This window comes from Dendrobates tinctorius, unplaced genomic scaffold, assembly GCF_039654945.1.
Source record: "Dendrobates tinctorius isolate UK_male_01 unplaced genomic scaffold, ASM3965494v1 ptg000046l, whole genome shotgun sequence".
Lineage (NCBI taxonomy): Eukaryota > Metazoa > Chordata > Amphibia > Anura > Dendrobatidae > Dendrobates > Dendrobates tinctorius.
Window position 1 is genome coordinate 35,158,681 of NW_027361714.1, and position 27,087 is coordinate 35,185,767.

The 27,087-nt window shown below is 49.2% G+C and overlaps 2 protein-coding genes across 2 annotated transcripts in view; one reads left to right on the forward strand and one right to left on the reverse strand.

The window, feature by feature from the left end:
* MED23 (mediator complex subunit 23) overlaps positions 1–27,087 on the reverse strand; it is a 189,012-nt gene that overhangs the window by 15,241 nt on the left and 146,684 nt on the right. The window contains exons 23-28 of the mRNA XM_073575818.1: positions 26,017–26,253; positions 24,284–24,449; positions 12,515–12,587; positions 8,268–8,482; positions 8,026–8,146; positions 5,197–5,328 (exon numbers count right to left, since the gene is read on the reverse strand). Coding sequence (XP_073431919.1) covers positions 5,197–5,328; positions 8,026–8,146; positions 8,268–8,482; positions 12,515–12,587; positions 24,284–24,449; positions 26,017–26,253 — 944 coding nt within the window. The remainder of the gene's footprint in view (positions 1–5,196; positions 5,329–8,025; positions 8,147–8,267; positions 8,483–12,514; positions 12,588–24,283; positions 24,450–26,016; positions 26,254–27,087) is intronic.
* LOC141089592 (uncharacterized) lies at positions 12,711–23,488 on the forward strand. The gene is made up of 8 exons (XM_073576106.1): positions 12,711–12,794; positions 17,039–17,119; positions 19,150–19,250; positions 19,401–19,527; positions 19,945–20,015; positions 20,195–20,300; positions 20,927–21,075; positions 23,407–23,488. The coding sequence occupies exons 1-8, from the start codon at positions 12,711–12,713 to the stop codon at positions 23,486–23,488; spliced, it is 801 nt and encodes a 266-aa protein (XP_073432207.1).

The window sequence follows — 27,087 nt, forward strand, 5'->3', positions numbered from 1 at the left end:
ACCTCAGCCTTCTCTGCCCAGGAGGTAGCCACGGTTCTGGTGGAGTGAGCCTTGATGCCTTCAGGAACCGGAGCGCCACTCGCAGAGTAGGATAACATAATGGCCTCCCTCATCCATCTGACAATGGTACTTTTGGCTACCCCGTATCCTTTTTTACTACCCTGAAAGGCTACAAACAGGGCCTGATCTTTCCACCACTGACTAGTCACTGACATTGTAGCATGGCCCTCCTTACATCTAACAAATGGAACTTTTTCTCCCCAAGGTTCCTAGGATTATTGCAGACTGATGGTAAGGTGATCTCCTGAGTCCTATGGAACTTAACGACCACCTTGGGGAGATAGTGGTTCTAAGACCAGATCCGGCCTCTGTCATCAAAAATTTGATTATATGGAGGGTCTATAGATAGAGCCTGTAGGTCGCTCACTCTACAGGCCGATGTTAAGGCTACCAGTAATACTCTTAACTGTATTTTTTGTGACTACTCCTGTAATGGCTCACAGGGGTCTCTTGTTAAAGCCTCCAAGATTAGATTCAGGTCCCAGGGAGGTATCTTCAGGATAATGACCGGCCTAGATCTATTACAGGACATTATGAACCAGGACACCCATGTATTGGACGCTAGGCTGCAATTACAGTATATAGGGCCCCCAGAGCTGAAACTTGGACTTTGAGGGTGCTCGTTGCTAACCCGAGTTGCAGCACCACCTGTAGAAACTCTAGGATAGGCCTAACCGGAGCTACATGCCCTAAAGTTTCCCCCAGGAAGTCTAGGAACTTTCCATGTTCTACCGTAGATTTTGGATGTGATAGTCTCCACCCTGTTGAAGAGTAGAAAACCTAACCCTGGTGAGAAACCCTGGCAACTCAGTAGCGCCCTCTCAAATTTCAGGCTGCCAGATGGAAGCCCTTCACCTGAGAGTGGACTACTGGTCCCTGGGTAAGCAGGTCTGAAATCTCTGGTAAGATCCATGGATCTGTAACTGACATGAGCCTCAGGAGGGGGAACCATGGCCTCTCGGCCAAAACGGAGCTATGAAAATTACTCTCGCCTGATCTTCCCCGATTTTCCGGACCACTATCGGAATCATTGTCACTGGGGGGAGACACACGTGTAGGCCAGGGACAATTTCCAGGGTATTTGTAGGGCATCTACTGCAAATGGATGTTCTTTTAAATTTAGGGAGCAGAACTTTGACTTTTCTGTTGTGTGAGGTGGCAAATAGGGCTCTCTGGTTTGCCCCAAGCTAGTGCTATTTGTTGGAAAACCTGGGGGTGTAAGGACGATTCCCCGTCTCAGGTGTCTGCGACTTAGAAAGTCTGCCTGTATATTTTCTACAACCCTTATATGTAGTGCTGTGAGAGATAATAGGTGCTGTTCTGCTAACTGGAATAGTAGATTTAACACCACCATGAGGCCCCGGGACCTCGTTCCCCCCCGGTGGTTGATGTAAGCTACCACTGCTCGATTGTCCGACATGACTCGAGTATGGCGGCCCCAAAGCAAGGGGAGAAAATGTCTCAAGGCCTTTTCCACTGCCCATAGTTCTTTCACATTTGAACCGTGATTCCTTTCTAGTGAGGACCAGGTTCCTTGTACTGAGTGGGATCTCAGGTGTGCTCCCCAACCTGTAGCGCTTGTCGGTTGTGACAATGTCCTCGACTGGTTTTTGCCACGGGACACCGGATGTCAGATGCTCCTCTACAGTCCACCAGATTAGGGAATCCCTTACGGCTGAGGAAATATATAGTTCTCCTTCTAAATGTCCTTTCAATTGTCTCTGTGCTGACAGAACTTCCCACTGCAGCTGTCTTAGGTGGAACTGTGCCCAACCTACAGCAGATATACATGATGTTAATGAGCCTAGTAGGGACATTGCGTTCCTCAGTGTCATTGCTGGCTGTTGTATTGCCGTACAAGCTAGGCCCCTTATCTTGACCACTTTGCTCTCTGGCAGGAGGCAGAGCTGTTAGAGTTGACGTCACTTCTTTTACTTGCTGAGAGCAGTGGGCCTCCGATCTTCCTACCACAAGAAAGTCATCCAGGTATGGGACGATCACTATGTCCCGGGATCGAAGGTATGACATTACTTCGGCCATCACTTTGGTGAAGAGCCTGGGAGCTGTAGACAGGCCGAATGGAAGGGCTGTGTACTGATAGTGTTTGACCTGTCCCTGGACAACGTTCTACCCCCTCAGGTACTTCTGATACTCCTGATGGATTGGATAAAAGATGGTAATAGGCATCTTTTAAGTCTATTACTGCCATGAGGCAGTGGTGGAACAAGATCTTTTTGGCCGTATTGATTGACTCCATCTTGAAGGAGCAATTGTCTACCCACTGATTGAGCTTCTTTAGATTGACTATGGTCCTCCAAGAACCATCTGGTTCTTGTATCAAAAAGAGGGGGGGAGTAAAACCCTCTTCCTTCCTCCTGAGATGGGACTTCCTGTATGACTTGTTTCTGTACTAGTCCCAATACCTCTGTCTCCAGGGCCAGTTGTTCCTCCTGGGACTTCCTTCGGGGTGTCATTATAAAAGTTTGCCAGGGTAGACGGATGAATTTTTTTTTTTTTTTTTTAAACAGTCTTTGACTATATTTAAGACCCATGTACTGGGGAAGATGCTTACCCAGGCAAGGAGAAAGACAGCCTTCCCCCTACCTGATTTCATTGGGGAGATTTTTTGGATGAAGTAGAGGGCCCCTTGAACATGTAGCCTGCTCCTCTTTTTTCCTTAAAGTCCCAATTTTTCCTGTCCCCTGTTGGACGACCTCTGTTAAATCTTCCCCTCCGAAAAGACTTTTTTTGGACTCTCCAGGAAACCGGGGAAAGCCATTCTTTTTATCCCCTGCATGCTCCAAAATATCCTCCAATCTTTTGCTAAAAAGGAACTGACCGTCACATGGGATGGAACACAGTCTCTGTTTGGATGGCAAATCTCCCGGACACCCTTTAAGCCACAGGGCTCTTCTTTCCGCATTGGACAAGCCTGCAGCTCTGGTTGTTAATCTTGCAGAATCTGCCGAGGCATCTGCTAAGAATGTTGCTGCTCCATGCACTAGCTTCATATTTGTTAGGATCTCATCCCTTGGAACTTTATCCCTTATCTGATCCCTCATCTGCTGTAGCCAGACCATGAGGGCACGGACGGTACATGAGCCAGCTATTGCCGGTTTTAACCCCCCTGCCGACGCTTCCCAGATGTCTCAAGAAGTAGTCTGCTTTTTTATCGTGAGGGTCCTTTAGCACACCCAAGTCATCTAATGGTAGGGATAATTTTTTTGATGACAGCCACGGCACCAACAATTTTAGGGATTTTTTCCCAAGTTTCGGAGTCTCTCCTCAAATGGGTACCTCCTCTTTGATGCAGAAGGTAAGGTACCCGACCTCTCCGGCTTTTTCCATTCCCTATTAATGTCTTTATTTTGTCATTGACAGGGAAAGTGCGTTTTCTTTTCTCTTCCAACCCTCCGAACATAACATCCTCTAATGACCTAGGCATTTTTTCCTCTTTAAGGCCCATTGTAGACCTGACAGATTTGACCAGTCTTTCTACATCCTCAGTTGGAAAACACGGTTGGCCCCCGATATCACTGTCCAAGGAGGAATCTGAGGACTGAGGAGAAGAGGCAGAGGGAGACAGGGATTTTTCCCGACCCTCCTGCACTAGAGAGGCCTCGGAATCAGAATCCACTTTGCGGCTTTTGTCCAGTTTTTTTTTTTTTTTTTTTAAAGGGCTGCTTTTACGGAGCCTTTTACTTACTCCTGAATTATAGCCCTAAGGCTAGTGACAAAGTGAGGGATCTCATCCCGTATGGTTTTATTAATACAGTCAGCACAGATTTTTCTGCCACTGAACTGCTGGCGGGTTTTGCATAGGTCACATTCTCTGTTCTTTGTTTTGCCGCTAGACTTCCTCGACCCCGATTTCGGAGGCTGATCAGATGCATGTGTGACGTCCCTTCTGGACGTCGGAGGGTCTTGCCGGTCAGGACGACTGCCGCTCCTACCACTCGAGCGGCTACCCCTGGTACGCTGGTGGCTCTGCAAGGCACCTGGTGAGAGCTCCTGCAGAAATGTCTGCTGCTGCTCATCCTGCCCTACTTCCATTGTGAAGCTCTGGGCACGAGTGCATCTTCTGTGGTAATCCCTCTTTTATGAGAGATCCACTGCACTCCCCGCCTCCTCCGGTGCCCATTTTTTTTTGTGGCAACAGAATGGTGGTGGTAGATGAGCAGTATTATCTATTGGCAAGCGATGCTCTCCATCTGCGCAAGCACTGCTTGCAGATGGAACCTGTGGAGTAGCATCTATTTTATTGTAGCAAAAAAAAAAAAAAAAAAAAATTGGCTAAGGCAAAATGGCGGCAGTGCATGCACAGTACCATCTATCGACAAGCAGCTATTAATACTACTGCAAATGCGCTGCCGCCATTTTGTCGGAGGTGCATTTATTTATTTTTTTTCAAAGAACACAATATTAACTGCAATGTTTAAAATAGGAGACAGGACACTGATGGATAAGTGACCTGTCACTTAAGCCACAGAGATAAGATGAGGCCAGAGCATCAAAGGCCTGCCCCAAAGAATGAGAATCTATTAAACTAAAAAACTGCAAAGATTAAAGAACAACCACAAGACTGATTCTTCAACCCAACTATCATTTTAACCCCTTAGCGACCGCCTATACACATTAAAACAGTGGCCGCTAATAAGGCGCCTCCCAGAGTAGGAAAATCTCCAGGGTTTCGGCTACTGGGTGTAGTTGAGAACCAGGAGGACATGATCAGGGACGGATTTTCTGGTCCCCAATAACGTGCCTGTTACAATGATTTTTCTTTTCTGACTTGATATATACACAGAGGAGACAAAATTGATTTAGGTGCATGGCAGAGCTCGGACAACAAGAAGCGCCATTTGACTTTTTGAACTCAATATGCTGGAATCCTTAACAGACTCCATATCACGTTTGGGAGCCCCTGTGCCTAAAAACAGTGGAACTGTACTTTTCTAAAGTGGTTTTGACTAGAAACCATGGATAAATTTACATAGCAAAAATCAACTTTTACCCAAAGGTCCCTGAATTCTTCATTTTGTGCACATGTTGGAATAGGAGGCACAGTCTATTCCGCCTAACCCATCCCCTATATTCTAGTGATGTTTTGAGAGGCACACAAATTGCATGTTGACTTACTTGATCTTTTATGCTGTCTCCGGTAAACATGTATTTCATATGATACAGAAAGTCACATATGGGATCCATAAAATTCAGGTGTGTGCTGCACTGATCCACGTTCAACAGCATTTCATAGAATGCCACGCCAATCTAACCAAAAGGGAACAAAATTGGTACAACAATAGGAAATGAGTGCAACAAGTTAATTATGAAAGGAAAGCCTGTTTAAGAGGATGGGCTCCACAGTGAAACGTTACTTTAAGATGAATGATTCATTTACCAACTATGGGACAATAAGATCCTATAGCAATTTTCTGGCATTTATCTCAAACAGGCTTTATTGGCAGGACCAAAATACATTTAGTGTTGCCAAAGCATTTAACTACACTGAGGACAATCACACAACACAAAATGTTAATCATATCACTAGGAAAAATCATCAATACTAATTGTTTTGTGCACACTGCAAAAATATCCAGTGAAAGACCACAGAAATATTGGATACTTACAATGGCATGAAAATAAGCCTTATGGGAAACATTTTTGAAAACCAAGCATTCCAATAGTGTAAAATATTAGAAAATTGGTTGCACTAGCACTTTACTTATAAAACCACAAGGATATTTAGATGCATCTAATGTTTCAATCCCTTCACGCCGTAGCCCATTTTTATTTGTTCCCGTTTTTTCCTCCCCTTCTTCCCAGAGCCATAACTCTTATTTTTCTGTCCACACAGACATAGGGCTTGGTTTTTGGCAGGACAAATTGTACTTTTGAATGACACCATTCATTTTACCACAGTGTACTTTAAAATGGGAAAAAAAAAATTACAAGTGCGGCAAAATTGTGAAAAACGCAGTTTTTACATTGTTTTTTGGGAACTTTTATGTTAAAAGTGACGACAATACCAAATATGTCCAGTTTTTATTTTAGTGGTGAAAAAAAAGTTTTAAGTTTGCAAAAAAAAAACACAACATTTTTGGTGGCGTGTTGCCATTTTAGGAGAACCAGAATATTTTTTGTCCGATGGAGATGTGTAATTTTTTATTTTTGCAGGGCGAGACATTTTTATAAGTGCCATGTTCGGATAGATGTGACTATTTGAAAGTTTGTTACAACAGCATTTTTAGTGGAATTGTGGCCACACACAAAAAAAAAAAAAAAAAGAAGAAATTTTGATGTTCTTGAATTTTTTCCATTTACAGTGTTTACCGATTGTGGTAATTGCCTTAATGATAGATTGGACTTTTCTGAATGTGGCAGTACCAAATATGTGTATTTTTTTAACATCTTTATTTCCACTGGAAGAAAGAGGGGTGATTTGAACTTTTATATTTTCACTTTTATTTTTACTTATTTGGTTTTCCTTAGGGGGCTTAAAGAAGCATGCAGCATATTACTTGTGCTATATGCAGCAATGACTCAGCATCACTTTATTTTTCAGAAATCAGAGCGTCAGTCTCCGTGAGCCCGCTTTATATACTTCCGACTTGCGCCGCATATATACGGCACATGTCGTAAAGGGTTTAATATTCTAGAGGTGTATGCCATTCCTGCAAGTGCTTCTCAGAAAGAAGTGTGGGAAGCACATCTGAACAAGAGCTCTGTCAATTAACAGCTCTCCTTCATTTAGGGTTCAAGTGACATCACGATTTAGAGGCGCTCTACCTCTCAAGGTATTAAAAAGACTTATTGGTCAATTAATGTCAGCTTCGAGTCAGCCAATAAAAAGAACAAAGTAGAACAAGGTATAGTTTATGTGCTCTCACTTGTGGGCATTAATAGCCATTACCATCTACAGGTGGGGCGGCCGTGCATGTGCACCAATACTTTGCACTAAAAACAGCATTATAGGCCCACTCATTCCCAAGATCAGCAAGGATGACAGTTCGCCAATAAAGTGACTTATTACATGCATCAATTCAATACATCATGGAATTTCAAAAAAAAAAAAATCCACAATTAGAAGTGCTTAAAAAAAATGTTACGGTGCAGAGATAAACTTTGTAAATGTGTCCCTGCTGTACAATGTATAACTAGAGGTGTCCGACCAAGTAGAGGTGCTATAGCTAATGGTCAAGCATACTCAGCTTCTGACTGGGGTGGAAACACAAGGGAACATACAGATGTCACGAGCAAGGACTCTTTTGGCTTCTTTTGTGTGCGGCAACACATTTTCCTGTTTTATCAAAGGAGCAGGAGTATGTGTTGTTCCACTGGTCCTATGAGCGCAAATAAAGTCAGTGAAGAGCTCAGCGACCAGATGGGCACCTAAATTGAGCACACAACCTAATACATTGACACCTGAGACGACACAGAGTGCAACACCAAATCAGACTACGTTTCTCCTCTCCCTGGTTGTTCTTTTCATTCGAGGACCAATCATATACGCCATTTCACTAAACTTAAGAGGCTTTTCCACAGTGAGGCTGCACTCCGTTATGTCTTAGGTTTCATTAGAATAAGCGGTTTGCTCTGTTTAGGTGTCTTGTCAGGCCGCTGATCTCTTCACCGACTTAAGATACACAAAAAAACCCCAACACAACTATACCTCACAAAGCAGCAGCTGGTAAGAGTCCCTGCCATGGAATCAGTATATTCACTTATGCTTTCTTCCCATGTCAGAAGCTGTGTATGCACGATCATCAGCTGCAGCACCTCTACAAGGTCGGACACCTTTACACAATATATAGCCAGGATGTCCTTATAAGATCTCAGTACAGGAACATTTAAAAAAAAACAAACAAACATCCAATTGTGGAACTTCCAATATCTGGTAGTTAAAATGTACTTTTGTTCGTAGCACAACACCGGAATTACAGAGTGCTTATGCATATAAACCCTTACCTCTATCATGCACCTAGTCCTTTCTTGTTGAAAGCGCTGCAGAAACGGTCCTACCAAGTGGTACACATACAGTAACTGGTACTCTGTTTTGACTATTGGTAAAAGACCTTCAGAGAGAAACCTACAAGAAATAAAAAGAAAAACACAGTATAGGAATGATAATTCCTACATACAAAAGAAGCCATCTGTGTCAGGCATTATCAATAATACAATTCTCAAAAAAGTAAATCTTGAGCTCATACTTAGGAATGAGAGAGAGCTGCCCAATGCTTGAGTGATGCCACACAGCATGTGCCAGCGCCAGCGTGTAACTGCAGCTCATCTCAGAGTATGCCTTGTGACATGCTGTAAAGTCAAAAAGTTGGAAAGGGTAATCGACCCAGTCAGTCTCCGTTGTCAGGCAAGGACTGTTGAGTACGCTGATAATTCTGTCATGGAGAACAATCCAGTAAGGCTCCTAAAATACAATTAAAATGAGAAAAATACATACTGAAGGAATGCAAAATAAAGCTCAATACAGGATAGATGATAAGTGTCTAATTATTGGGGTCCCAGAAATCACAAGAATGATACCCTGCTCAAAAAAAAAAAAAAAAATTAAAAAGGGAACACAAAAACAACACAATGTAACTCAAGTCAATCACACTTCATTGAAATCAACCGGTCCAGTTATTTAGCAACACCGATTGTGAATCAATTTATCCTGCTGTTGTGCAAATGGAACAGACAACAGGTAGAAATGATAAGCAATTAGCAAAACCACCCCCTATAAAAGGAGTGGTTCTTCAGGGGGGGGTGACCTTAGCCAAAAAGGATGAGAACACAGAAATGGTCTGTTTTGGTCACTTTCGCATTTTGTCATTGCTCTCACCCTTAGAGGTAGCATGAGGCAGTGTCAACAACCCACAGAAGTTGCTCAGGTAGTGCAGCTTACCCAGGATGGCATATCAATGAGAGCTGCCGCAAGAAGCATAGCTGTGTCTGTCACCAGTGTACAGAGCATGGAAAAGATACCAGGAGACCGGCCAGTACACCAGATGTGGAGGAGGCCATTAGAGGGCAGCAACCCAGCAGCAGGACGGCTACCTGCTCCTTTGTGCAAGGAGGAACAGGAGAGGACGCAGCAGAGCCCTACAAAAAGGACCTCCAGCAGGTCACTAACATCCATGTGTCTGCTCAAACAGTCAGAAACAGACTCCATGAAGGTGGTATGAGGGCCTGCCATACACAAGTGGGTGTTGTGCTTACAGCCTAACACCATGCAGGGCGATTGGAATTTGCCAGAGAACACCAAGATTGGCACATAGGACATTGGCACCCTGTGCTCTTCACGGATGAGAGCAAGTTCACAATGAGCACATGTGACAGACGCGAGAGCGTATGGAGACGCCGTGGAAAGTGTTCTGCTGACTGCAACATCGTCCAGCAGGACCAGTTTGGCAGTGAGTCACTAATAGTGTGGGGAGGCATTTCTTTGGAGGGTCATACAGCCCTCCATGTGCTCGCCAGTGGTACTGGGATGAGATGCTCAGACCCATTATGAGAACATATGCAGGTGCAGGGAGCACTGGGTTACTTCTGATGCATGACCATGTTAGGCCTCATATGGCTCAAGTGAAGTGTGTCAGAAGTTCTTCTATGATGAAAGCACTGATGCTACGGACTGGCCTGTCCGTTCCCCACACCTGAATCCAATTGAGCACATCCTGGACATAATGTTGTTCCATCCACCACTGCCACATTGCAACACAGACTGTCCAGGAGTAGACTGATGCTTTAATCCGCTGCCTCATCAGGAGCATGCCCAGGCATTGTAGGACACACACACACACAATACTGAGCCTTATTTCCTTGTCTTCAGGCATTTCCACTGAAGTTGGATAAGCCTGTAATTTGATTTTCCACTTTGATTTTGAGTATCAATCCAAAGCCAGACCTCCATGGGATATTAATTTTGATGTACATTGATCATTTTTGTGTTTTATTGTTCTCAACACATTCCACTACATATTGAATAAAGATCTGCAACTGGAATATTTCAGTGATATCTAGGATGTGGTTTTTTTAGTGTTCTTTTTATCCTTAAATATTTTTTATCCTTAAAGGGGTCACTGACTGCACTTGTGAATCCTCCCAATGCATGCCCTACACTTGTATGCAGCGAGGCCACACCCATTAGATGGGTTCTGCTCAGGAGTATGCGTATTGTATACGTAACCTATGTTACTGAGGCAGAGAACAGTGCATGCGCGGAGAAGATTCACAAGCCTGCAGTCATACAGGTTGATTGCAGATTTTTCATTTTTGACAGGACAACTTTTGAAAAGCGACCCCAACAGCTGATACATGTTGCACGATCCATAGGCAGCATGTATCAGGTACTGGCTGCATGATTCCACACATGTATGAGAGGAACATGCTCTAAATGCCACCGGGGACCAAGCTGCATGGTAGACTTGTCAAAAGCGGGTCTCTGGTGGCCTCTTCCACCCCGTTCCACTGGAGTGACAGGTCTCTCCCTACATGCAAGTAAAGTGAGAGACCTGTGAGTCACTGGAAGAAGATAAGTCACCAGCACAGATCAGTCCCTGGTTGCTTTCAAAATATGTTTTTCCTCAAACGCTGCAGCATTTCAGAGTCAAACTAATACAACGGAATTCATACAGCCAGTGCTCATAAATCGTGCAGCACGTATGCATTGTCAGTTTCCAATTAATTTAATAGTACAAGTGAAAATTATAACATTTTGTAACACACCATACAAAAACTTTGTTTTGATTTCCTCTTGGACTGATAAATTACTGGTATAATCTGTTTCCAGTGAAGACAGATTTTCAGCTCACTGAGGGTTTAAGATGACAGTTGCACCTCATTAATTACTACGTTGAGGGGAGGAACTGCTGAAAGTGCACTTGAAATGACAAATGTTCAACACACAACATTTTTGGAAGTGGACAGAAAGGATCTAATACATTTTGATCAGGCTGTGTCAATATACATTGATCATTCATAACATTGAAACCACATGCCTAATAATGTATTGGTCGCCTTGGTGGCACCAAAACCGGCATAAATTCCAGAAGATCACAAGAGAACGTCCTATGCTAAATGTCATTAATACAGCACCAGAATAGTCCTTGGATGGGACCTCCATGAATCAAACTTTTTCTAGCACATTCAATTCTTTATTGCATTGTGATGTGGGGACTTTGGAGGTCAAATTATGAACAACGTGACACATTTCTTAAAGGTGTTCGATATAGAAATTTTTTGGTAAAATGCGGGTAGACAGAAAAAAAAAATAAAAAAAAAAAAAAAAAAAATTATGGCTTATTTGCTTTCCAGTGCTTGCATAGATACTGTGCAGGTAAAGGCCTGTGCTAATCAGAAGTCAGAGGGCGCTGCATCCCATCATCAGATGATGTACACTTCAAGTCAGTTGACAGCTGCACAGGTCCTTTGACTTCTGAATGGTTCAAGCATCACTCTCCTTCTTCCCCAAGTACCATCCCTTCCCTGGTTAAGCAATGTACACACTGCCACTCCACATCACGTAAAAGGTAACTGATTCAGACCAGACCAACTTCTTCAATTTCTCTGTGGGCCAGTTCAGATTCATCCTTGTAGAGTTTCCAGCAGTTGACATGGATCACCAAAAGGACTCAGACAGGTCTGCAGCAGGCTGCGATGCATGATGTGCGCTGTCACCTTTCTATCAAAGGCAGCAGTAACCATCAAGCAATTTGTGCTACATTGACTGATCTTCACTTTCCTCGTGCCTCACTGTGTATTAATCACTGCATATCAGGAAAACGTGGCATTTTCAGCTCCTCTGTGACATGGACTAGACAACGGAGTTAGAGATTCCATTTCTGTTTCCAACACATCAACTTAAAGAACTGACAGCACTTACTGCCTACTATAACCACCTTATTGAGGGATACTATTGTCACAAAATCAATGGTAACTTCACTTGACAGTAATTCCAATGTCATGGTGGATCAGTGTACAAGGATAGTAAGAAATATTCCTGTACATTTAGATATGGGTAGGCAGGCTCAAAACATTTGAAGAAATGCTGAATTTAACCAAAATGTCAGAAGCAATTTAGGACACAAAATGTAGTAAACTAAACTATTGAAAGTTGCAGGAAATAGGGTTACATTTTTCAGTGGCTTTAAAATAGATCTGAAGATAAATATTTTTCTCAATATACTGTATATTTTAAGAATAAAGGCAGGTTGCTTGTTCTTTCTGTACATTAGTCATTAGAAGGAGGCTTTGCTGGCATGCAATCTGGACAACAGGGCCAATGCCCATTAACCATACGTGCTAAATAACTGGCTATGCCAGAAAACACAGTACAAACAACGGCTGAGCGAGATCTGCTCCATTTAAATAATCTGCTAGCCATATGTACAACACAAACATCGATGCGATAAACTGAAAGATAAACGCATGCTAGATCAGAGAAGCAAGTTTTACTTACGGGTAAAGCTGTAATAATGAGCCCAATAGCGTTCATCCAAGCGGTGATGTTTTCCCTGGGAACGAGGGGCTGGCTGTAAAACGGGAAGACACAAATCATGGAGTAGAAAATATTTTAGAAAATATAGTTCTAGGTGACTTTTCTAAATGAATGGTCATGTGTGTATTTGAGTAATACTACTATTTCAACCCATTACATGCTGCATTACCAACAGATTTCCCTTCTGCAGGTTCTCTTTAATCATCAGTTTTCCCTGAGCTCAGCTCCACAGTTGTACAGAGTAAGTGTTTTGTCTTCCATACACCACACAAAGAGGAGCTTCTGCGCCACCATCTCTGCAGCAGCATAGAAGGCATTACACCGCAGTAGTGAGCAGTGTAGCTGTTAATCCTGTAAACCACTTACTAGAAGCTGCAGCCATATCTACAGGTGCATTCTCACAAAGTTAGTATATCAAAAAGTTATTTCAGTTCTTTGCTACAAAAAGTGAAACTCCTATAGAAAAATGCATCACTCTGTTTGTAATGACAAGTGTTTATTTCTGTTAATGTTGATGATTATGGCTTACAGCCAATGAAAACCCAAAAGTCATTATCTCAGTAAATTAGAATACTTTATAACACCAGCTGGAAAAAAATATTTTAAAAAATGAAATGGTGGCCTACTGAAATGTATGTTCAGTAAATGCACTCAATACTTGGTCGGGGCTCCTTTGGCATCAATTACTGCATCAATGCGGCATGACATGGAGGCGATCAGCCTGTGGCACTGCTGAGGTGTTATGGAAGCCCAGGTGGCTTTGATAGCAGCCTTCAGCTCATCTGCATTGTGGGGTCTGGAGAGTTTGCTGGCCAATCAAGCACAGTGATACTGTTGTAGTACTTTTGGCAGTGTGGACAGGTGCCAAGTCCTGCTGGAGAACAAAATTTCCATCTACAAAAAGCTTGTCTGCAGACAGAAGCATGAAGTGCTCTAAAATCTCCTGGTAGACTGCTGCGCTGACTTTGGTCTTGATAAAACACAGTGGACCTACACCAGCAGATGACTGATTGTAACCAAAAGCAAAGCTTTGTTTCCACAAAGTTGAACATTACAATCCAGAGGTGATCAGGACTGCATCAAGAGTGCTCATAAAATTAAAGTCATCCTACATCCCGGTTATGCCAGTGGCCATCAAACATTAGGGAAGGGGGAGTGGATGAGCACTAGAAAACCTAGTTATGGTGCTTGAATCTCTAGGTTCAAGCAACATATTGTAATCCGAACGCTGCTAACTTATTATAGTGCTTTGAAGAAAGCACTATCATGTAATCCGAACGCTGCTAACTTATTATAGTGCTTTGAAGAAAGCACTATCATGTAATCCGAACGCTGCTAACTTATTCTTATTATAGTGCTTTGAAGAAAGCACTATCATGTAATCCGAACGCTGCTAACTTATTATAGTGCTTTGAAGAAAGCACTATCATGTAATCCGAACGCTGCTAACTTATTATAGTGCTTTGAAGAAAGCACTATCATGTAATCCGAACGCTGCTAACTTATTATAGTGCTTTGAAGAAAGCACTATCATGTAATCCGAACGCTGCTAACTTATTATAGTGCTTTGAAGAAAGCACTATCATGTAATCCGAACGCTGCTAACTTATTCTTATTATAGTGCTTTGAAGAAAGCACTATCATGTAATCCGACCGCTGCTAACTTATTATAGTGCTTTGAAGAAAGCACTATCATGTAATCCGAACGCTGCTAACTTATTCTTTTTCTTATTATTCAGTTGATTTTCCGCAATTAATGCGGCCCGAACCGCTACATGCACAGACTTCATTGAAGTGTCGTTTCGAAGCCAGCGTCCACGAGTGGTGTGCCAAGTAATTTTCGTGTCGATCGGATTTGTAGTTTTTGCGCAATTTGCGATTGAAAAAAACATTTTCCTCAATGCATTTCAATGGGAAAATGTTGCCATAGGGAAAACATGCCCTGAGGCGATTCAAATGGAAGTTAAGCTCATTGATACGCGCAGGCACACCCAGTTACTATGCCAACGCCTACGAACTTTTCAACACCCCTCCAGGACAGAGATCCTGGCAGATGATATCAGCTCTTAAAGAGAAACCCAAAGCACAAATGCAAATCTAGTTTCATCACATGACGCATGCCACAGAGAGAATGTAGTACAAAAACTTGGCACTCAAAAAGAAAAAATGGTTTGAGAGTTCCTTTATTGTAAAAGGCATCCAGTTGAGTACATTCCTTTAAACGTTTTCGGTCATACAATTGACCATCAGAAACAGAATTTTTTCACAGTTGGTTTTAACTGAGAGGAGCTGTAATGGAAAATGCCATATATTATTATTAAAGAACCGCTGTCGTGAGTAGGCACTATTCAGTACTGGGTATATTCATTAATAATGTGGAGAAACAGACGTCTGAGAGGCAGCAGCTACTGAGAATGAAAGGACACCATTCATGTAGGAAATCACAAGATTCAAGGGATTGACACCTTAAGTTTATGCAGGGACCGGTATATCCAATAAAATGGTATGGATGTCCAGAAATTTGCACTGTAATATGTTCAGGAAACTATCCTGTATTGTTTGTAACAGGCATGAATGTCCACAAGTGGGTGCTGTGATTATCCAAATGGTCTGTCCTGGCAGGGAGACACGTGTGTCACAGGGAGGGTGAAAGCGCTGTTTAGGAAGAGCACCGAAGGTGCAGAGGAATAGCGCTTGGTCTGTGGCTGGACGCTTGTGCTGCTGGGGTGAGACGTTTCTGGACAGCCATACCATTTATTGGATACACCGGTCCCTGCATAAACTTAAGGTGTCAATCCCTTGGATCTTGTGATTTCCTACATGAATGGTGTCCTTTCATTCTCAGTAGCTGCTGCCTCTCAGACGTCTGTTTCTCCACATTATTAATGAATATACCCAGTACTGAATAGTGCCTACTCACGACAGCGGTTCTTTAATAATATATGGCATTTTCCATTACAGCTCCTCTCAGTTAAAACCAACTGGGAAAAAATTCTGTTTCTGATGGTCATTTGTATGACTGAAAACGTTTAAAGGAATGTACTCAACTGGATGCCTTTTACAATAAAGGAAAGTTTTTGTACTACATTTTTAGGTGGCTGGATACCCAACTTGTGCACCTCGCTCCTCATTGAGTGCCGTGTTTTTCTATTTTGCCTGAGAGAGAATGTGCGCCAAAGTGGATTTAGAAGCCAAGTGAGCCAAACTAGCTCTTAAATGGCCGGCGCGCCAAAAGGAGGCTGAGCCACCCCGGCCACCAAATCGGACCCAGAGGGGCCCCGCCCACCAAATCGGACCCAGAGGGGCCCCGCCCACCAAATCGGACCCAGAGGGGCCCCACAGGCCAAAGTGACCACTGAGAGGCACCCACAGTTAAAACGGATCCTGAGTTGAAAGTCTTGCAGGGGCAGCAGGCAAGTCTCTCTTAAAGGGGCAGCCCGGGCACCATTTCAAAGCACTATCTGTACTTCCTTCAGGAAATACACGTCTAGTTATTATTCTACTTCTTCTCCGCGGTTTTCAGCAATTAATGCGGCCCGAACAGCTCGGCGCAGAGACCCCGTTCAGGCGGCATTTCGAAGCCCTCGGTGGGGACAGGTGTGCTGTGTGTTTTTGTAGTCAATCCGATTTCTAGTTTAAAAAAAATAAATTTGCATTTTAAGCAAAAATCGTCCCATAGGAATTAATGGCTACCTTTCCATGACCCCCAACTGACATGGATTGAAGCCACAGCGCAGGTGCAGTGACCTTACAAAGATGGCAGCTATGCAAATGCAGCTTCCACACGTGACCCATATTAGCTAATAGAAGCTGACAGATCGCTGATTCAAGGTCTTAAAGGCGCAGCGCGCCAATGGCTTCTAAAATGCCCCACCCAGTGATGGCTAAATTTGGCACTCCAGCTGTTGTAAAACTACAACTCCCAGCATGCCCTTGCAACCCGCAGCAGTTGAGGCATGATGGGAGTTGTAGTTCCCCAACAGCTGGAGTGCCAAGGTTCGCCATCACTGCAGTCGGATGTCAAAGTGGCTTTAGAAGCCCAGTGTGCCAAAGTAGCCCCTGGTTGGCCCGGAGCGCCAAAGTCGCCCCGTGGCAAAGTGGCCACCGAGGGGCCACAGGGGCCACCGAGGGGCCACAGGGGCCACCGAGGGGCCACAGTGGCCACCGAGGGGCCACAGTGGCCACCGAGGGGCCAAAGTGGCTACCGAGGGGCCAAAGGGGCCAAAGTGGCCACCGAGGGGCCAAAGGGGCCACCGAGGGGCCAAAGTGGCCACCGAGGGGCCAAAGTGGCCACCGAGGGGCCAAAGGGGCCACCGAGGGGCCAAAGGGGCCACCGAGGGGCCAAAGTGGCTACCGAGGGGCCAAAGGGGCCAAAGGGGCCACCGAGGGGCCAAAGGGGCCACCGAGGGGCCAAAGGGGCCACCGTGGCTACCGAGGGGCCAAAGGGGCCACCGTGGCTACCGAGGGGCCACCGTGGCTACCGAGGGGCCACCGTGGCTACCGAGGGGCCACCGTGGCTACCGAGGGGCCACCGTGGCTACCGAGGGGCCACCGAGGGGCCAAAGGGGCCAAAGTGGCTACCGAGGGGCCACCGAGGGGCCAAAGGGGCTACCGAGGGGCCAAAGGGGCCAAAGTGGCGACCGAGGGGCCAAAGGGGCCAAAGTGGCTACCGAGGGGCCACCGTGGCTACCGAGGGGCCACCGAGGGGCCACCGTGGCTACCGAGGGGCCACCGTGGCTACCGAGGGGCCACCGAGGGGCCACCGTGGCTACCGAGGGGCCACCGTGGCTACCGAGGGGCCACCGAGGGGCCACCGTGGCTACCGAGGGGCCACCGAGGGGCTACCGAGGGGCCACCGTGGCTACCGAGGGGCCACCGAGGGGCTACCGAGGGGCCACCGTGGCTACCGAGGGGCCACCGAGGGGCCACCGTGGCTACCGAGGGGCCACCGTGGCTACCGAGGGGCCACCGTGGCTACCGAGGGGCCACCGTGGGGCCACCGAGGGGCCACCGTGGGGCCACCGTGGGGCCACCGAGGCTACCGAGGGGCCACCGTGGGGCCACCGTGGCTACCGAGGGGCCACCGTGGCTACCGAGGGGCCACCGTGGCTACCGAGGGGCCACCGAGGGGCCACCGTGGCTACCGAGGGGCCACAGGGGCCAAAGTGGCTACCGAGGGGCCAAAGTGGCCACCGAGGGGCCAAAGGGGCCAAAGTGGCCACCGAGGGGCCAAAGGGGCCACCGAGGGGCCAAAGGGGCCACCGAGGGGCCAAAGGGGCTACCGAGGGGCCAAAGGGGCCACCGTGGCTACCGAGGGGCCACCGAGGGGCCAAAGTGGCTACCGAGGGGCCAAAGGGGCCACCGAGGGGCCAAAGGGGCCACCGAGGGGCCACAGTGGCTACCGAGGGGCCAAAGGGGCCAAAGTGGCTACCGAGGGGCCACCGAGGGGCCAAAGTGGCTACCGAGGGGCCAAAGGGGCCACCGAGGGGCCAAAGGGGCCACCGAGGGGCCAAAGGGGCCAAAGTGGCTACCGAGGGGCCAAAGTGGCTACCGAGGGGCCAAAGGGGCTACCGAGGGGCCAAAGGGGCTACCGAGGGGCCAAAGGGGCCAAAGTGGCTACCGAGGGGCCAAAGTGGCTACCGAGGGGCCAAAGGGGCCACCGAGGGGCCAAAGGGGCCACCGAGGGGCCAAAGGGGCTACCGAGGGGCCAAAGGGGCTACCGAGGGGCCAAAGTGGCTACCGAGGGGCCAAAGTGGCTACCGAGGGGCCAGAGGGGCCAAAGTGGCTACCGAGGGGCCACCGAGGGGCCAAAGTGGCTACCGAGGGGCCAAAGTGGCTACCGAGGGGCCAAAGGGGCCACCGAGGGGCCACAGTGGCCACCGAGGGGCCAAAGGGGCCACCGAGGGGCCACAGTGGCCACCGAGGGGCCAAAGGGGCCAAAGTGGCTACCGAGGGGCCACCGAGGGGCCAAAGTGGCTACCGAGGGGCCAAAGTGGCTACCGAGGGGCCAAAGGGGCTACCGAGGGGCCAAAGGGGCCACCGAGGGGCCAAAGGGGCCACCGAGGGGCCAAAGTGGCTACCGAGGGGCCAAAGGGGCCAAAGGGGCTACCGAGGGGCCAAAGTGGCTACCGAGGGGCCAAAGGGGCCACCGAGGGGCCAAAGGGGCTACCGAGGGGCCAAAGTGGCTACCGAGGGGCCAAAGTGGCTACCGAGGGGCCAGAGGGGCCAAAGTGGCTACCGAGGGGCCAAAGGGGCCAAAGTGGCTACCGAGGGGCCAAAGGGGCTACCGAGGGGCCAAAGGGGCTACCGAGGGGCCAAAGGGGCTACCGAGGGGCCAAAGTGGCTACCGAGGGGCCAAAGGGGCCACCGGGGCTACCGAGGGGCCACCGGGGCTACCGAGGGGCCACCGGGGCTACCGAGGGGCCACCGGGGCTACCGAGGGGCCACCGGGGCTACCGAGGGGCCACCGGGGCTACCGAGGGGCCACCGGGGCTACCGAGGGGCCACCGGGGCTACCGAGGGGCCACCGGGGCTACCGAGGGGCCAAAGTGGCTACCGAGGAGCCAAAGTGGCTACCGAGGGGCCAAAGTGGCTACCGAGGGGCCAAAGGGGCCACCGAGGGGCCAAAGGGGCTACCGAGGGGCCAAAGGGGCCAAAGTGGCTACCGAGGGGCCAAAGTGGCTACCGAGGGGCCAAAGTGGCTACCGAGGGGCCAAAGTGGCTACCGAGGGGCCAAAGGGGCTACCGAGGGGCCAAAGGGGCTACCGAGGGGCCAAAGGGGCCAAAGTGGCTACCGAGGGGCCAAAGTGGCTACCGAGGGGCCAAAGGGGCCACCGAGGGGCCAAAGTGGCTACCGAGGGGCCAAAGTGGCTACCGAGGGGCCAGAGGGGCCAAAGTGGCTACCGAGGGGCCAAAGGGGCCAAAGTGGCTACCGAGGGGCCACCGAGGGGCCAAAGTGGCTACCGAGGGGCCACCGAGGGGCCAAAGTGGCTACCGAGGGGCCAAAGTGGCTACCGAGGGGCCAAAGGGGCCACCGAGGGGCCAAAGGGGCCACCGAGGGGCCACAGTGGCCACAGGGGCCACCGAGGGGCCACAGTGGCTACCGAGGGGCCAAAGGGGCCAAAGTGGCTACCGAGGGGCCACCGAGGGGCCAAAGGGGCTACCGAGGGGCCAAAGGGGCTACCGAGGGGCCAAAGGGGCCACCGAGGGGCCAAAGGGGCCAAAGTGGCTACCGAGGGGCCAAAGGGGCCAAAGTGGCTACCGAGGGGCCAAAGGGGCTACCGAGGGGCCAAAGGGGCTACCGAGGGGCCAAAGTGGCTACCGAGGGGCCAAAGGGGCCACCGAGGGGCCAAAGGGGCCACCGAGGGGCCAAAGGGGCTACCGAGGGGCCAAAGGGGCTACCGAGGGGCCAAAGGGGCCAAAGTGGCTACCGAGGGGCCAAAGGGGCTACCGAGGGGCCAAAGTGGCTACCGAGGGGCCAAAGGGGCTACCGAGGGGCCAAAGGGGCCACCGGGGCTACCGAGGGGCCACCGGGGCTACCGAGGGGCCACCGGGGCTACCGAGGGGCCAAAGTGGCTACCGAGGGGCCAAAGTGGCTACCGAGGGGCCAAAGGGGCCAAAGTGGCTACCGAGGGGCCAAAGGGGCCAAAGTGGCCACCGAGGGGCCAAAGTGGCCACCGAGGGGCCAAAGGGGCCAAAGGGGCCACCGAGGGGCCAAAGTGGCTACCGAGGGGCCAGAGGGGCCAAAGTGGCTACCGCGGGGCCAAAGGGGCCACCGTGGCTACCGAGGGGCCAAAGTGGCTACCGAGGGGCCAAAGGGGCCACCGTGGCTACCGAGGGGCCAAAGGGGCCACCGTGGCTACCGAGGGGCCAAAGGGGCCACCGTGGCTACCGAGGGGCCACCGTGGCTACCGAGGGGCCACCGTGGCTACCGAGGGGCCAAAGGGGGGGGCCAAAGGGGCCACCGAGGGGCCAAAGGGGCCAAAGTGGCTACCGAGGGGCCAAAGTGGCTACCGAGGGGCCAAAGGGGCTACCGAGGGGCCAAAGGGGCTACCGAGGGGCCAAAGGGGCCAAAGTGGCTACCGAGGGGCCAAAGGGGCCAAAGTGGCTACCGAGGGGCCAAAGGGGCCAAAGTGGCTACCGAGGGGCCAAAGGGGCCAAAGTGGCTACCGAGGGGCCAAAGGGGCCAAAGTGGCTACCGAGGGGCCAAAGGGGCCAAAGTGGCTACCGAGGGGCCAAAGTGGCTACCGAGGGGCCAAAGGGGCCAAAGTGGCTACCGAGGGGCCAAAGGGGCCAAAGTGGCTACCGAGGGGCCAAAGGGGCCAAAGTGGCTACCGAGGGGCCAAAGGGGCCACCGTGGCTACCGAGGGGCCAAAGGGGCCACCGGGGCTACCGAGGGGCCAAAGTGGCTACCGAGGGGCCAAAGGGGCCACCGAGGGGCCAAAGGGGCCACCGAGGGGCCAAAGTGGCCACCAAGGGGCCAAAGGGGCCAAAGTGGCCACCGAGGGGCCAAAGGGGCCAAAGTGGCCACCGAGGGGCCAAAGGGGCCAAAGTGGCTACCGAGGGGCCAAAGGGGCCAAAGTGGCTACCGAGGGGCCAAAGGGGCCAAAGTGGCTACCGAGGGGCCAAAGGGGCCAAAGTGGCTACCGAGGGGCCAAAGGGGCCAAAGTGGCTACCGAGGGGCCAAAGGGGCCAAAGTGGCTACCGAGGGGCCAAAGGGGCCAAAGTGGCTACCGAGGGGCCAAAGGGGCCAAAGTGGCTACCGAGGGGCCAAAGGGGCCAAAGTGGCTACCGAGGGGCCAAAGTGGCTACCGAGGGGCCAAAGTGGCTACCGAGGGGCCAAAGGGGCCAAAGTGGCTACCGAGGGGCCAAAGGGGCCAAAGTGGCTACCGAGGGGCCAAAGGGGCCAAAGTGGCTACCGAGGGGCCAAAGGGGCCAAAGTGGCTACCGAGGGGCCAAAGTGGCTACCGAGGGGCCAAAGGGGCCAAAGTGGCTACCGAGGGGCCAAAGGGGCTACCGAGGGGCCAAAGGGGCTACCGAGGGGCCACCGGGGCTACCGAGGGGCCAAAGTGGCCAAAGTGGCGGCCAAAGGGGCCAAAGTGGCTACCGAGGGGCCAAAGGGGCCACCGTGGCTACCGAGGGGCCAAAGGGGCCACCGTGGCTACCGAGGGGCCAAAGGGGCCACCGTGGCTACCGAGGGGCCAAAGGGGCCACCGTGGCTACCGAGGGGCCACCGTGGCTACCGAGGGGCCACCGTGGCTACCGAGGGGCCACCGTGGCTACCGAGGGGCCACCGTGGCTACCGAGGGGCCACCGTGGCTACCGAGGGGCCAAAGGGGCCAAAGTGGCTACCGAGGGGCCAAAGGGGTCAAAGTAGCTACCGAGGGGCCACCGTGGCTACCGAGGGGCCACCGTGGCTACCGAGGGGCCACCGTGGCTACCGAGGGGCCACCGGGGCTACCGAGGGGCCAAAGTGGCTACCGAGGGGCCAAAGTGGCTACCGAGGGGCCAAAGGGGCCAAAGTGGCTACCGAGGGGCCAAAGGGGCCACCGTGGCTACCGAGGGGCCAAAGGGGCCACCGTGGCTACCGAGGGGCCACCGTGGCTACCGAGGGGCCACCGTGGCTACCGAGGGGCCACCGGGGCTACCGAGGGGCCACCGGGGCTACCGAGGGGCCAAAGTGGCTACCGAGGGGCCAAAGGGGCCACCGTGGCTACCGAGGGGCCACCGGGGCCACCGTGGCTACCGAGGGGCCACCGTGGCCACCGTGGCTACCGAGGGGCCACCGTGGCCACCGAGGGGCCACCGAGGGGCCACCGTGGCTACCGAGGGGCCACCGTGGCTACCGAGGGGCCACCGTGGCTACCGAGGGGCCACCGTGGCTACCGAGGGGCCACAGTGGCTACCGAGGGGCCAAAGGGGCCACAGTGGCTACCGAGGGGCCAAAGGGGCCACAGTGGCTACCGAGGGGCCAAAGGGGCCAAAGTGGCTACCGAGGGGCCAAAGGGGCTACCGAGGGGCCACCGTGGCTACCGAGGGGCCACCGTGGCTACCGAGGGGCCACCGTGGCTACCGAGGGGCCAAAAGGGCCACCGTGGCTACCGAGGGGCCACCGAGGGGCCAAAGTGGCCTCCGAGGGGCCAAAGTGGCTACCGAGAGGCCAAAGTGGCTACCGAGGGGCCAAAGTGGCTACCGAGGGGCCAAAGTGGCTACCGAGGGGCCAAAGTGGCTACCGAGGTACCGAATGTGCCAAAGTAGCTATCAAGTGGCCAAAGTGGCTACTGAGGTGCCGAATGTGCCAAAGTGGCTACCAAGTGGCCAAAGTGGCTACTGAGGTGCCGAATGTGCCAAAGTGGCTACCAAGTGGCTACTGAGGTGCCGAATGTGCCTACCAAGTGGCTACAGAGGTGTCGAACGTGCCAAGTGGCTACCAAGCGGCCAAATTGGCTACAGAGGTGCTGAATGTGCCAAAGTGGCTACCAAGTGGCTACTGAGGTGACGAGATTGTGCCAAAGTGGCTATACACAACATTCATATTCTAACTTTACTTTCTTACAGTCGACACCTGATACACTGCTGTAAAGCTGGCAGCGCTGTTCAAGCACCATGTATTTCCTTCAGGAAATACCCATCTAGTTTTAAAATGTAACAATTTGGAAGTGGGTCATTTTTTTGAGGGTAAACAAAATTGAAGATCTGCCCTGATTTCTGTCTAACACATCCGCTGGAGCCATGGATTTGATGTCCGTGTTGGAGTTCTGGTTAACATATCTTTATTTTAAGAGATTTGCCTGCACTTTTTTAATGTAGTTTATTATGTAGTTTTTGTATTCAGCACTGACTGTTCTTGTCAGGTTAAACTTCCTTTATCTATGTGCCAAGTTTGATTATGTTTGGAGAAGGGAGAAAGTAACTAAAGGTTTAAGAGAGTGCTAGCTCTTAGACCAATCCTTAGAGGTGGCTGCTCTGGCCAACTATTAGGGAGTGTGCGATGTACATTGGGGAATGTAATCATTTTAGACAGACTAAATGGTTTAGAATTGGTTCCCCTTGTTGTGTCAAATCCAGCCATGGGGTGGTCATGACAGCGGCCTTAATAAAAGGCATAATCCTATGACTGGGCAAGATTACAGCTGTATTTTGGGGACTTAAACATCTATTAGGTCTTCAAAGCTTCTCTATACAATCACATGCATAAAAAATTAGATATTTAGATGCGGAGTCAAGATGAATACAATGTTCCATAGTTTTATGGTCATGAAAATAAGTTTAAAAATCTGCTGGGACTCATACCCTGTTAAACGCTTATGGCATTACCTCTATTATCCGCTTAAATTGTAGCAATATTAGTGGAGCAATGCATTTGTCTAACAGTATATATACTTTAGGGTCCCATGATTTCTAATCATAAGTCCAAATGGGTGCACCCCTTCCCTGGCAGTCACAAAAGAGGTTGGTCAGATACATCACAAGATTTGGTGGGCTAGTAAGCTGAGCCTTTCTCTGCTCATTAGCCAGCTGACTTTGCTGCTGGTCACAAGGAATGCCGAGATCCAGGAGTCAGGAACAAAGTTTACACAATGTATGCCACGCAGGAAGAAGTGCAGCGCAGTCAACAACCCTCCACCCTAATCAAACTCACTGGCCGCGCATAGTAGCTACTTCCATTAGAAATATGCCAATGATACAACTGCTATATTACCACTGGTGTCAGTAAACATGCAAAAATACCTCTTTAAAACAACATTAAGAAGAGCGTTGCCAACTTCCTTCCCCGGAACAGCCAAGGCCATCAGCTCAACACAAGTCACATGAAGCGCATGGGCAGCTGGATTGGGGAACTCATTGAATCTCCAGTCACAATTTGGAAAAGGTCCAGGAGATTTTCCAGCCATCGGTAAATGAAAAGAGTAAAGGAAAAGCTAATCTGTGTACAATAAGTTCTCTACTAAGAAATAATTTCTTTCACTTATGAAAACCAGATAATACAATCTGTTTCTATTCTTTGACTGAAGATGCTTTTTGCTACATGATTAAAAAGCAGCCAACTTTCCAGTGCTGCTGTTTTAAATTAGATTTTTTTATTTTTCATATCACCATCTACGTATATAAAAAATCATGACATTTTAACACTGTACACAAATATTAGTCTCTTGCGTCTTGTTCTTCACATGGACATTAACAGCAATAGACTGACTCAGATCATATTTGTTTGTATACAAGCATTATCTCAGCATGCTCTAATCTGTGCAAAGGTCTCTGAAGGGAAGATGAGAGGAGCTAGAACATCACCTATTGTGAAGGATAGATCATGTGTTACTTTTCATTGTAATCCTGTCAGAGACTGATAAAGTCACTTGCACAGAACAGAAAATGTGAGACTAATAAGGCCATGCTCTAGTAGAAATAGTGATATGAAAATTGAGAAAAACAATAAGACCATTACCATGAAAACCTGATTTAAACAGTGTCATTTACTGATGACATTCCCTAGGACCATAGAAAACAGATTGAAGATATTCAGTAACTTCTATGGTAGAGGTGAGCGGTGACAATCCCCTATTGTGAACGGTGCCTTCCTGTGATAAAATATGTATATAGAGATGGGTTAACTTTCATTCTATTCCTGCCTGTAGTGATAATGAAATAACTGATAAAATACAATCCCTACAGAACAGGAAATATTTCCATTTTGTCTTCAGTTTCAAGAAAAATTTAAAAATCAATTTTCAATAAAATACTTTTAAACCTAAAAACTTAATTCAAAAATCGGATTTTTTTTGGTACTACAGGTCGTTTCAGGCTGGGTTCACATAACGTTTTAGCAGCCCGTTCAACGCATAGCGTTGATGGGCTGCTAACGGTATAGCATAACGCGATTCATCTGCGCTAGTGGTGACGGAGCCTCAGACGCTGCAGGCCGCGTCCGAGGCTCCGTCAGCGAATGATGGCACATCGCGAACACGTGCCGCTTTACAGCATGCGATGCGCCCAACAATGGGGCTCAATGGCGGCGTTAACGGACTGCGTTACACAGTGTTATACCGCGGTGTAATGCAGTCCGTCAACGGACTGCCTAAAACACAGTGTGCCCCCGGCCTAAGAGTAGTTAGAAAATAACACTTAGCAATTGCTTGCCAGCATTTAAAAAGGTGTTATCCACGACTATATATTTTTTTATTATAAGCCATAAAACTAACATGTAGATACTTGCTACCTGCCTGGTGTATCCGGCATCAGCTCTGAGTGGTCATGGAGCGATCCTTCCAGGGATTCAGCTGCTCCACAACAACAAAGCAGCTCTTGATCTTCTGAGTGGTCGACGGGGCGTGACTGCGCACCTCATGCTGATTGACAGACTGCTTCCTGCAGTTAGGAAGTAAGGAGCTTGTCAGCATGACATCGGCAGTCACACCCTGTCAACAGAGCAGAGATACTAAAATAACATGTAACCAAAAGGATATTGTCAACCAATCGGCCAATCAACTTGCAGTAGTATGTGTCATCAGGGATCCAAGGATTGTCTTCCCTGGCATTCATACCACACTTTAGGTATGTTTCACTCAAGCACCATCCAGGGGGCCGGTTGTCCTTTAGGGAGCCAATGATGGAGTGCACCAGCTTGCGCTTCAGATTAGTACGATCACGTAGATGCATCTCGTAGTAGTGGAGGGTGTTGTATAAGTAGGTGACTGGTCGATCTAAGGTGGAATGATACTACTGGTCAGACATATTTCCCATTCATATGCTACATGCATATTTTACTTCCTTTTCAGTGTTTTTTTTTTAATGATCTAGATTTTTTGGAAAAGTGAACAAAACTTAGCTAGTCTGTTACATGTGTTACAAAATGACAACACAGTAAAGAAATTTCCACTGTTACAGGACTCATTTAAAAGGTAATCTATAAGAAGGATCAACTCTCCTAAGTAGTCTAGATGGACAAGTCAAGGAAAGTTGAATACATTGATGCCTTGATATCAGATCAATTTACTTATTCCAGAGAAAGCCAGTTTTCTTACTATATGAATAAGGAAGTGCGATTTATGGGAGGGACAAAGCCCTATTCCAAGAGTCTGCCTCCAAAGCTTATTTAAGTGCTTACTGACGCTTATGTAAATTGATCCACTGTATGTGTGATGTTAGGCTCAATTGATGAAATCTCAAAAGTGTGAAGCTCGCCACTGTTTCTGTGCAGTGTTCTACCCTCCTATGGGCAATGGCTTCAATTTCCTTTTTTTGTGGCCGAGTGGTGCCCATGCAGAAGAAAGGTGACGATAGTGTCCATAGAAGTTCACAAAACTATGCAGAAGCGAGTGCCATGGTGATCTGCGTCCAAGATTTCATGAAATGGAGCCTGATCTCACGCATGCAGCTAGGGGTTCAATTTGCATACAGATTTTTTAGGCATTAAAATGAGCTCTAGATGCAGACTCTGAAAGAGCTGTCTCACCCAGAGAAACCTTATTTCCATATGAAGGAAAATTTGGATTTTTAAGGAATATTTCAACAGACCGCAGATATCAAAATACTCA

Bases quoted from the DNA above. Each gene is read 5' to 3' on its own strand.
- LOC141089592 (XM_073576106.1), top strand. From the start codon at position 12,711: ATGCTGCATTACCAACAGATTTCCCTTCTGCAGGTTCTCTTTAATCAT. The intron at 17,120-19,149 runs GGCCAAAGTGGC...CAAAGTGGCTAC, and splicing joins GGCCACCGAGGGGCCAAAGG to CGAGGGGCCAAAGGGGCCAC. The intron at 20,301-20,926 runs GTGGCTACCGCG...ACCGAGGGGCCA, and splicing joins GAGGGGCCAGAGGGGCCAAA to AAGGGGCCACCGGGGCTACC.